The following is a 12,341-nucleotide window of genomic DNA, read 5'->3' as shown; positions in this document are numbered from 1 at the left end:
CCCATGGGGAACTGCTCAGACGGATAAACCCTCGGTCTAGTAACTCCTTAAGCTGTGTAGATAGCTCCTGCATCTCAGGCGGTGCTAGCTGGTATGGTGCCTTCGCTATCGTAGTAGCACCCGACACTAAATCAAAGCGAAACTCCAATTGCCTCTATGGAGGCACTCCCAGTAACTCCTCGAGGAAGACATCCCGAAACTCCTGTACAACCGGCACACTGCCCACATCTGTCGTGGTCTCAACCCTCGTATCTGAGATATATGCCAGAAATCCCGTACAGCCTTTCGACAGAAATCTCCTAGCTCTCGCGGCTGAACAGAGGGTCAGCCCTTACGAGGGCCTCTCTCCCTGAATAACCAATTTGAACCTTCACCAACTGATGCTCGCAGTCGATCATGGCCATGTTGGCTCCTAACCAGTCCATCCTGACAATCACCTTCAGCCCTTGCAACGGTATCGGGACTAGATCAATACGAAACCTCTCCCCAAGCACATTTAGGACATAGTCCCGATACACCCTCACAACACTCAGAGTGTGGTCATCCACAATCTCCACCTTAAGCAGGGAATCTAAGGTTCCCAGCTCATCCCAAAACTTCTTACTAAGCGCAAGAGATACAAACGATCGGGTGGCACCCGAATCGAACAAAACATGAGCCGACATACCATTGACTAAAAAGGTCCCTATACATAAACACACTATACACATAAGCAATGCAATAAATCTAGAGCAGGAAAGTAAAATACATAACAGCCACAATATCTGGCACTGCCCGAGCCTCCTCGGGGATCAACTAAATAGCACGGCTCTTCACCGCTAAAGCATCCGCCTTAGCAACGCGACCATCAATAATCCTCATCGTGGCGGACGCAAGTGCCGCCACTGCTCCTCTTCCTCCTTGCAACCTTGGACAATCAACCTTTTATGGCCAATCTGGTTGCAGTGGAAACAAAGCAAGCCCTTTTTGGGGCAATCCCTACTTACGTGGCCCTACTGACCACACGTATAACATACCAGGCCTATCCCCTGGCAAACTCTACCATAAGATCTCCCACATTTGGCACACTGGCCATGGACTTGCTGTCCCTTACTGGATGAATTCGAGGTCTTAGGCTTTTTAGCCTGTCCTACTCCTGTATGTGCCTGCTCAGGCTTCCACTTGGCAGTAATCTCCGTCACAATATCGTTGGTCTGCTGGAGCTCCTGGAACTCCCTCACCAACCGCTGCACCTTAACATTTGGTTCAAACTCCAAATCAAATCGTTGAACAAAGTCAACCCATGTCATCTCAGCCACAACGGCTGCTCCCACCTGACTAGTCACCTCTCCACACCAGTATTGGGCTCTGTCTCTCAGCATACATGAAGCAAAATCCACCTTTTCCGCATCAGGGCAAGAACTCGTGCACTGGGCGTTCTCTATATCCGCCACCCAGCGTCGGATAACAATAGGGTCCCTGACTACAAAAAATTACGGTGCCCCACACACCTTGAACTCCCGGAACGAGGGAGTTCGGGCCTCGACCTAGCCCGTAGAAATCTCAGCTCTGAATGCCCTAATCCTCTCCTCCATGATCTCCATCATACCCTCCTTGACTGTCCCAAAGATAACTGGGGTAACATCAAGGATTCCCCTCGTAACCTCGGCTGCGATGAGCTCACACAGCCTTTCGTCAACAGGCTCGGTACCATCGCCCAACACAGATCCAGATCTCGATCCTGATCCCCCAGCTCCATGTCGTGTCACCACCATACTGAACTGAAATGTCATAAATTATAATGATCAGGATATCCAAAAAGGTGATCCTCCCACACCGGTCCTCCTTAGAGTTTCTAAATCTAACATCAGTTCGGATACAGGTCCTGTGATTTCAATAGTACGGGCCCAATACTATATTCCACACCTACATGTACCTTCCCCAAGGCTCTACCTGATAACTCCAATTCATCCCAAAAGAAATCATATTCTACAGACTACCGTATAGCTCTAATCCTAGGTTACCCTAAGAGTTGCCTTTATGCATGCAAATTCTACACAGAAAAATAACCAGATGAGGAACAAAAAATAAGGCCAAATCAATCATTCTAAGGCTATAAGCTCATAACCGTATTTAATTTTTAAAGCATACACATAGCAAGATCCATACGATTATCATAGCTCAAATATCAGTATAACATGGCTAGCATATTGGGGAACTACTTACTTGGATCGGCCGATCACACGCATTGCACTCTCCTCTTTTCCATTCTTAAAAAGTTTGTAACTTTTATTTTTGAAAACAATTTTACCATTTCCTTAGTTTGAGTCCTGACACACCCGAGAGTGTGCCCGAATCCCTCAAACCAAGGCTCTGATACCAACTTGTAACGACCCAATTTTCAAAAGAAAATTTTCATTTTTAATTACCCAAAATACTTTCCACAAACCATGAAATACCAAATACAATTGTTTTCAAATTTCATATCAATTACAATTTTAATTCAATACATCAGAGTGTCCCATAAAAATGCCTGAGAGAGAGTGCACGTCGTGTCATCAAGCCTTGCCCTTGCCCATGGGAACCCCCACATGGTCTTCTCTAACTACCATGGGAACCCCCACATGGTCTTCACTACAAAGCAAATATCACACAAACTAAACATGCAAATATACTAGGATGCCATGGAAACCATCCAAGGTCTTACACCAAATGCCACAGGAACCCCCACGTGGTCTCACTCTACTGCCACAGGAACCCCCTCAGGGTCTTCCATGCAAATGCCATACTAACATAACGCATAATCAATCAGCAATCCTTATATCATAAAATAGGTCGGCCTTGATGCCTTAGACCCATTGGTATGGTGAGAAGACTCACCTATCGAATGCTGCACTGACAAGCTAAGATTAGATAAATCCCAAGCACTGCTCCAAGTCAACTGCCTATAATCATCATATGATTAACTTGTCATAATCCCAAAATACCATAATCATCCTCAGATTCAATCCTGGTCAACCGTGGTTAAAGTCAAGGTCAATAGTCCATGTTGACCTCAACTCGTCGAGTGCATCTAGAAACTCGTACAGTTCCTCCCGAGTCCATTCCACTGAATCCCGAGTCAACTCGCTGAGTCACCTAAGTGACTCGTCGAGTTTATAAAATGTCCAAAAGACCAAAAGTTCATGCAGACCCAAAACCCTAGTCCTTCACTGCACTCATTCAGAGTCTCAAAAATGGGTAAACCCTACCCGACTCGTCGAGTCGACTAAGGGACTTGACGAGTTCCTTCAGTCCTTTCCAGTAGGATCTAAGGTCCCAAACTTCAGATCCAACCTCCCCTAGTGCAGATACCACGTAAAGTTGCAAACTTTACGTGCATGCAAGGCCTCCCAAGGCTAAAACATCAAAACTAAGCTTCCTACAACATTTTAGTGCATGGAAAGCACCTAAGCTGGATAAAGTGAGCAAATTTATGTCATTTACTACCTAGATAAGTCCATATCTAGAACCTTATCCTTGTGATAAGTCCAAATCCAAGTATGACCCTCTTTTGCACAAAAAGTGACCATATTCTTCCATAAAATGATATCTAAGCAAATAGATATCAAGGTACCAACTTTTTACCTCTAAATGGATGCTAACAACAAGTATATGTCGGATCTAATACCTTCTCCTCACTTAATCTCCTCAACCTTCAAGTTTCCTTCTCAAAAGTACAAGTTCCACTTTCCAAGGCTCACACTCAAGGAAGCACCAAAATGCGGCTAGGGTTTCTTTCTGGACTTTAAGAACGATGAAAGAGGCTACAAATGAGCCATAAGTTCTTTAAATAGGTTACGAACCCCTGAAAATTAGGGTTTCTCTTTACAGCTCCTACTCGTCGAGTCGGGGCCTTCCGACTCGTCGAGTAGGATTTAAAACTCACGTCCTCATAATGATCTCTGCTCGATGAGTTGGAGCTCCCTAACTCGCTGATTCCATGCAAAAAAACCCTAAAAATTAGATAAATTAAATAATACCTAGAATAGGTGTTACATAGAGGGCTTGGCAGGAGGTCCCATGTGAAGGCGCCTGCTATTAAGCCTTCGTCATGGCCCGGGATGTCTAGCGTGGCGTTGGTGAACCTAGTGAATATTCTCTTACTGTTTCTCTTTCTTTCTGTTTGAAGCCAATGCTTGAGTGCGAATCTCCCTTGTACTTCCTCAACTGCATGAAATTTATCAAGAATAAGTATTTTAACTGCCTGAAGTTGTATATGCTTCTTGGTCTCAACGTCTTGAACCATATTCTTGTGTTGTCGTCCAAGGTTGTCGGAAAGTACGTACACCAGAATCGCTCATCCAGCTTGAACTAAGTCATCGTCCACTCGTACGTGTCAATATGGCTATCAGGGTCTGTGGTTCTATTGTAGGTCTTTAGGTGTGGCAGTTTTGCTGTGTTTGGGATTTCATAGTCTAGAAGCTCCTTAGTGAATAGAGATGCCACACTACGCGATAGGCAGTCTTGGTTTGTGATGGGGAGAGCACCATGTGAGTTGTATTGTTAAGCTATGGCATGTGGTTGCATAATCTACTGTTATAGGGTGAGTAATGGTGGGGGTCCGACTATAGAATGCTTGGTGTGGAAATGGTAAGTTTAGCAGTTGGGTGGAAAGTATGTGTGAGTTTTGTGTGTGGAGATTATTAGGCATGATCTGCTGGTAATGTGGGATCGTAGAGGAAAGAAGGATATTTGCTAGAAATGGGGTTGTCGGGAACGCCATTGTTTGATTTCTCACCGGCTGGTCTAGAATTGGCATTTGGAGAGCCATTAGCACCTCTCCCGCCAATTGGGCTATTAGTGGTGAGAGAAACGTGGGTTGTATCCCTATCGTATAGTTTGGCGATGGTGTTGTCTGGAAAACCACTGGTTGTGTAGTTTTCGTGTGGTTTCGCAGTGGTGGTGTCTAGAAAACCATCGATTGTGTAGCTATCATGTGGTTTGGCGGTGGTGGTGTCTGGAAAACCACTGGTTGTGCACCTGTCACCCGATTTTTCGACGACTGTTGAAAGAGAGTTGGTGTAACGTTGTGGTCTACCTCCGCCGATGGCATCGTACGAGTTGGCGTTGTTGGGAGTTGGGATGTCTACGTCAGAATGCTTGTTGTTGACACAACGGTGGAAGGAGCTTATCCTCCATCAGTTGGTTCCTCTATTATAGTCGGTGGCACGACAGATACCACTAAACTGCCCTCTTTTGATGTTTCTCTAACGATTATTGCGTAAGGCGGGGTAGGGGTTTGTTCCAACGACACCATAGGCCGAATGGGTCTGGTTGGCGCTCCACCGGTCCCTCCTGTATCGTCGGATGCCATTTTTCTCTGATGAATGGTGTGCATTTGGTTTGTTTTTTGTCACACGACGGATGGCGCCAAATGATGTGACCTTGAACTCTGCTCTTTCGTTCTCCGAGCTAGGCGACTCAACAAACCTGCGAGGTCACAGTAAAAAGAGGTCGTCAGCCGTTCTACGGGAGGAGCTCCCGGGAAAACGCTCCGACGATCAAGTCAGTGGATATTCTTTAGGGTTGAGTTGAGAGTAAACAGGGAGATAATCACTTACTTCTCAAGGCATCGAGGATAGCCTTTTATACTGAACCCTCCTACTAGTCCGTACAGGACAAGGGCGTCAGACCCGACAAGATCGGGGATGCTAATTGGTGGATCATGCTCCTTAATCTGTCAGACCTAACGATTGGTTGTGGTAGTAATGCTCTGAGCATCTACTTTGTTGCCTGACCATTGTATTTGTCCCAGAGTCAAAGGCGACCTAGGCGGGGTCGAGCCATTCTTCGGGAACACCCTGCTTTCAAGGGCGCTGGTGGGCGTCGGGTTCCGTTGAGCTTAGCTTGCCAGGCGCATTACGCCTTGGGGCGTTCCCTGCCGCGACCAGGTGCGACTCTTCCGTGCTCGTTAGGGCACGTCATCAATAAATAAATAAATAAATAAATATATATATATATATATATATATATATATATATATATATATATATATGGTTCAAAAATAATCAATTTTATATGTACCGTAAATTTTCAAAATAATTTTTCATTTCCAAAATCACATAATGTATCACATCACAAATCAAAATCCATAATCAATTCTGTTTTCAAAAACAAATCCCAAGATCTCTGATATAAAAATCTCCATCAGTGTGTGTGTACGTGTCAAGCCGTCGCCTTCCCACGGTCCTCGCTGGTACCTGAGACATCAAACATAACAACTGTAAGCATAAATGCTTAGTGAGTTCCCCAAAATACCACATACAACAAATACGCCACTCGAGGCTAACCCGACCCTCTGGTCGAGATGTCTCAGCGGGACCTTCAAGTCCCGCAGCTCGTCGGACCCTCTGGTCCAGTCATAGCTCATTGGGCCCTCTGGCCCGATCTGAATCGTTGGACCCTCCGGTCCGGTCTATATAGTCATACAGCATACAATAACACATAGCATACAATCTCATAAATAGCACATAATCTCATACATAACACATAAGACCCTCTGGTCAACTCATAATACCACTCAGGGTAACGTATAGTGAGAAGACTCACCTCGTGAATATCGATAGCTAGCAAATCCCGAAATCACAAGTGCTCGAGCCTCCGAGCTACAATCTCCCTATAACATCATATGTCTCTTATTAACACTTTTAACACTAAGGTTGACTACCCCTAAGAAGTCAACACTGGTCAACTCTTGGTCAACGGTCAACGGTCAACTTTGACCGGACTCGGCGAGTGCACTATGGCGACTCGGCGAGTCTAGACGTTTTCACCAATCTCTCTGGAATTCCCTTTTTACACGTCGAGTACTCTCCCTGACTCGACGAGTTCCACCTGGAAGAATCGCGGGGCCACCCCGACTCAACTCGCCGAGTCTCAAGAACAACTCGGCGAGTCCCAGTTCAACTCAAACCACCTGTCAACCCTCTCAGACTCGCCCTGAATCACTGAGTCAACCTGTGACTCGACTGGACCACTCACTAGGCGATCTGAAGGCAATCTTCAAGCTACTCGCCGAGTCTGATCATCGGACTCGGCGAGTCCATGCCATGCAATCACTCAAACTTGCTTCTAAGGTCAGATCTGCTCCGCCAATTCATAGATCTGGCCTTTCTAGACTGATTCAACACGTAAAGTCCTTATCTTGGTGTTCATAACACACCCCATGGCTCATAAATGGCATTTTGACCTAAGGCATAAGGATTCCATTCCAAAACCTCCATTGATTCACAAAAGCTTGGGCAAAGGGACACTCTGGACCTCCAAGGGTCCAGATCTATGGTCTAAATCGCTTAAGGGACCAAGGGAGCACTAGATCTAGCCACAAAAGGGCTTAATAAGCCCTAAATCAAAGCAAACATCAACATAGAAGAGTATAGCTTGAAGATATTACCACAATAGCGATGTTCTGGACTCCAAACTCTCAGAAAGTGGCTCCTCTTGCTTTCCCTTAGCTGATCCTCCCCTTCCCTTGCAAGATGACACCTCCAAGATCAATAATGGCCTCCTACTTTGCTCCAAACGCTCACACTCGATTAGGGTTTCACTCAAGGGACTGGTGATCACAAATGACGGCCATAAGGCCCTTTAAATAGGTCCCAAACCCGAGAAATTAGGGTTTCATTAAACAGCGCGGACTCGCCGAGTCCATACCCTGGACTCGCCGAGTCCAGGCGCGAACGCGCGTCCAGAATCGCGATCCTACTCGGCGAGTCTGAGCTTCAACTCGCCGAGTCCCCTCACAAACATCAAAAAAATTGAAAACATAAAAGATACCTGCAAATCCGGGCTGTTACATTATATATCAGATTTCTATTATAAAATTATTATTTTATAATTAATATAATGACATAATTATTTTTAATTAAAATGTAACAATTTTCCGCTATATAATTTAATACATGTAAAAACTAATTTTATATATTAGTTATTAGTATATCTATATATTACACATAGCAGTTACAACAAACTTCTAGTTTTATTTTTCTATAACTTGGTATATAGAAAAAATGATACCGCACGAGATGAAATTAATAGGGTCAATGCTAATATATATATATATATATATATATATAGGGAGTTGTTCAAATGAGAACAAAAAAAAGTTAAAAACCGTAAGACACTCTAACTTTAGATGTTTATAAAGGGTTTAGGGTAACCATAAACCCTAAACCCTAAACTCTAACCCCTAAACCTTAAACTCTAAACCCTAAACCTTAAACCCTTTATAAACATCTAAAATTAGAAGTTCTTATGGTTTTTAACCTTTATATATATATATATATATATATATATATATATATATATATATATATATATATATATATATATATATATATATATATATATATATATATATATATATATATATATATATATATATATATATATATATATATATATTCTATGGAAAACAAAAAAACCCTAAAAATGCATAAAAAAAATACTTAGAGATCACAAAAAAAATTTAATTTTTTTTATAAAAAATCGTAGGTTTTTGTTAAAACTCGCTGAAAAATAAATTAATATATATATATATATATATATATATATATATATATATATATATATATATATATATATATATATATATTAATTTTTTTTATGCATTTTTATGATTTTTAGGGATTCTTTTTTGTTTTCCAAAATAACATGTCACCATGAACACATGAACCCATGATCCATTTATATATATATATATATATATATATATATATATATATATATATATATATATATATATATATATATATATATATATATATATATATAGCAAACTAACTAAACTACTTATAAATATCACATGTCACCATCGACACATGAACCCATGATCCATTTATTTGAAAGAGTCATTTCTTATCGTTACTGCCTTTAGTAAATTGTATAATGTTGAATAATAAATGGCGTGTTTGACATGAAGCTTTTTGGAAGCGTTTGGGAACTTCTTGCTTTTAGCTTTTTACAAAACGCTCTTGTTTAAACAAAATGCTTCGTTTGGTAGTACGAGCGTTTAGCTTTTAGTTTAAACAAAACGCTCCAAATCTAAAACCTACTTCATGTAGCGTTTAACAAAACACTACTGAGCTTTTGAATTCAATTTCCATAATTACCCTTAAAAATATATTTATATATTTATTTATTATTAATCAATTGTCTTTTTATGTAATTTTTATATATTTCAAAAGTTTCCAGCTACTTTAGCCAAACACTCATATAACAAATAAAAGTTACAGCTTTCTGCTACATGCTACCCGATTCCAACTAACAGCTCTTTTGCCAAACACGTTCAAAGTAAAGTAGCGGTTATTGTCCAAGTTGATCACTCATATATATATATATATATATATATATATATATATATATATATATATATATATATATATATATATATATATATATATATATATATATATATATATATATATATATATGATCTTTCATTTATGAACTTGATACTTCATCTGATGTTATTGCTAATATTTTTCATTTTCCATTCCTATTTTTTCTTATTATTAAATTTAGTAATCTTTATCTGTAAACACACTTGCTGGTCCAAATTGTATTTATATCTTGTTGTTTATAAAAGATTTAAAAGTTAGACTTTGTGTGTTGGTCCAAATTGTATTTTTATCTAGTTGTTTATCAAAAATTCAAGAGTTAAGACTTTTCGATGAGAAGTGGTATTTTCACTTATGGAATTTATTCATTCATATAAAATGTATGATTTATTGATTTGACAATAACTACGATGATTTTATTTTTTTGGATGAATCAATTTTCTTAAGTGAAAATATCACATACTTTTTGGATACCTATATATCCATTTTAGATCTCTATCCATATCCATTTTAGATATCTACAATTCGGATATCCGCTCAAATTCGGATACAAATTCTAATAGTAAAATCTAGTATCATTTAAAGTTTAAACGCACTTAAAATGGAAAATGAATACTTTTTAAGTTTTGAACTGCAGCCACCACCACTTGATGTGGAGGCGTAAGTTCAATGCTTTTAAACTGTTAATCCCTAGCCCACCATATTCTTTTTTGGACAATACCTTGTTCCAAGCGATCCACGACTTGATTGTGTTTTATTCTTTTTGTTGGATATCGAGTAGGGACAGAGGGAGCAAGTTGATCTCGAACAAATGGCTTGAAAATCCAAGGATCCCCCTTAAATCCATATATAATTATATTTGTATTTGTTTCTTTATGTTTGGCTATTTCTAGAATTTTTGCTATAGGGTCCTTTTCAATTAAGTACACTTTGCTCTCCAAAAAAAACAAATGTCATATAAGAAATACCAATTATTAGAAAGTTGATTGCAATGAGTTAAACGCTTCTTACGTTATATAGGCATAGCATTCTATACTCTATAGATAAGAGCAGAGAGCTTGACGATTTGCATATACATATCCTTTTATCTCTCAAACATGGATTCGATTTGCATACAAAATCAACACAAAAATGTTCTTCTAGTTACACTTGCGGCTCAAGGTCACGTAAACCCCATCCTAAGGCTAGGCAACCTTCTTGTTTCCAAAGGCCTACATGTGACTCTCGCCATCAACCACTATGCCCTAAAACACCGTTCCCCCACCACCAACACCACCACCGTTGGTGGCGGCATCCACCTCGAGTTCTTCTCTGATGGCCTTCCTATTGACTACAACCGAAAGGCCGATATAGATTACTACTTGGATTCACTAAGTAAGTTTGGACCTGTTAACCTCTTGGCCTTTATTCGATCTCACCCACGTAAATTTGCATGCATCATCAACACCCCGTTTGTGCCGTGGGCCGCCGACGTGGCGGCAGCGGTTGGTGTTCCGACCGCCATGCTATGGATCCAACCATGCTCCCTGTACCAGATATATTATCGTTATTACAATATGCTCGATGAGTTCCCTACTGAAAGTAACCCGAATGTGAGCGTGAAGTTGCCGGGGCTGCCGGTTTTTGGAGCGGAAGAGTTGCCGTCGTTTGTTCTTCCGACGAATACGTTCCGTAGTTTCTACAATATATTAAAAGAATTGTTTACTAATACCTGTAAGGTGAAGTGGGTGCTCGGGAATTCGTTCATGGAGCTCGAGAAAGATGTCATCATGTCAGTAAATGATGATGGCCGTGTGTTTTTGCCCGTGGGACCATTAGTTCCGGCAGCGCTTATCGGTAAGGAAGAAGAAGTAGATTTTGATCTTTTCGGAAGTGACGTCAAGAGTAATAATTGTCTGGAATGGCTAAATATACAAAAACCCTCTTCGGTTGTTTATATCTCATTTGGTAGTATCCTCAATTTGTCGAATAAAGAGATAGAGAGCATAGCGGTTGGTCTGAAGAATATTAAACGGCCGTTTCTCTGGGTGATCAGGCCGCCGGAAAATCAAGAACTGCCGGAATTAGGGTGTTTGGAAGAGATCAAGGAACAAGGGTTGATTGTGAAGTGGAGCCCACAAACGATTGTGTTGTCACATCCATCGGTTGGGTGTTTCCTGAGTCACTGTGGGTGGAACTCGTTGCTGGAAAGTCTCGCTGCCGGAGTGCCTGTCATTGCATGTCCGCAGTGGACTGATCAGCCTACAAACTGTAAACTCGTGACTGATGTTTGGGTTGTTGGCGTGAAGCTCAAGAAGAGTTCAGAAGGTCTTGTTAATGGGGAGGAACTGGGAAGATGCGTGGAAGTGATTATGAGTGGGCCGAAATCGGAAGAGTTCAAGAAGAATGCGGCGGAGTTGAAAACGGCGGCGCGTGAGGCTTTGGCAGATGGTGGTTCCTCAGACAAGAATATTCAGATGTTTGTAAACGAAATGATTTCTTCATCAATTTTCAAACCAAAATAAAAACGACATAATGAATTTTAACACTTATTGGTTAGATCATGACGATGTAACGATCTTGCAAGGCTATTAATACTAGTTGATTTCGATTAACCTTGCCTATCATTAACTAAATGATTTTACTATTTTAGGGGTTGTTTCGTAGAGAGACCAATGAAATGACAATTATAACAAAATGAGATGTACAAAATCAATGGGAGTAGCTATTTTGCAATGAAAATCTTGTTGAATCTTCCATCAATAAATACCTTGTAACTCTCTCTAAACCACAAAGGCTTCATGCTAGCACTCCACTTCTAAGACCAAAGGGAATGGATCACAATGCATTTATGTGTTATGGTATGTCTAATTACACAAAATCATTCCACATTCAAGTCACTAGTAATAGGAAATGGTGTCCGGAAGTAAGTATGTAGTGAGATAGAGAGAATGTTTTTTTCTCTCTTGTTTGTGAAGGAACATAGCAGGCTTCACGGATGCT

At 40.7% G+C, this 12,341-nt stretch overlaps 2 protein-coding genes across 2 annotated transcripts; one reads left to right on the top strand and one right to left on the bottom strand.

The window, feature by feature from the left end:
- Nucleotides 1-299: 299 nt before the first annotated feature.
- On the bottom strand, nt 300-4,267 carry LOC128126006 (uncharacterized). The gene is made up of 6 exons (XM_052763673.1): nt 4,126-4,267; nt 2,004-2,032; nt 1,589-1,760; nt 1,017-1,462; nt 807-921; nt 300-685 (listed from the first exon to the last, which is right to left on the bottom strand). Exons 1-6 carry the CDS (start codon nt 4,265-4,267, stop codon nt 300-302), a joined length of 1,290 nt encoding a protein of 429 aa, XP_052619633.1.
- A 6,034-nt stretch (nt 4,268-10,301) lies between these two features.
- On the top strand, nt 10,302-11,953 carry LOC111877221 (UDP-glycosyltransferase 84B1). The gene has a single exon (XM_023873748.3). It carries the CDS (start codon nt 10,457-10,459, stop codon nt 11,861-11,863), a length of 1,407 nt encoding a protein of 468 aa, XP_023729516.1. The 5' UTR covers nt 10,302-10,456; the 3' UTR covers nt 11,864-11,953.
- The last annotated feature ends 388 nt before the right edge of the window (nt 11,954-12,341 follow it).

The sequence above is a fragment of the Lactuca sativa genome, chromosome 5 (assembly GCF_002870075.4).
Source record: "Lactuca sativa cultivar Salinas chromosome 5, Lsat_Salinas_v11, whole genome shotgun sequence".
NCBI classification, from domain to species: Eukaryota; Viridiplantae; Streptophyta; class Magnoliopsida; order Asterales; family Asteraceae; genus Lactuca; species Lactuca sativa.
Note: the sequence above shows the minus strand (reverse complement) of the source record. Positions and strands in the feature narration are given on the sequence as shown.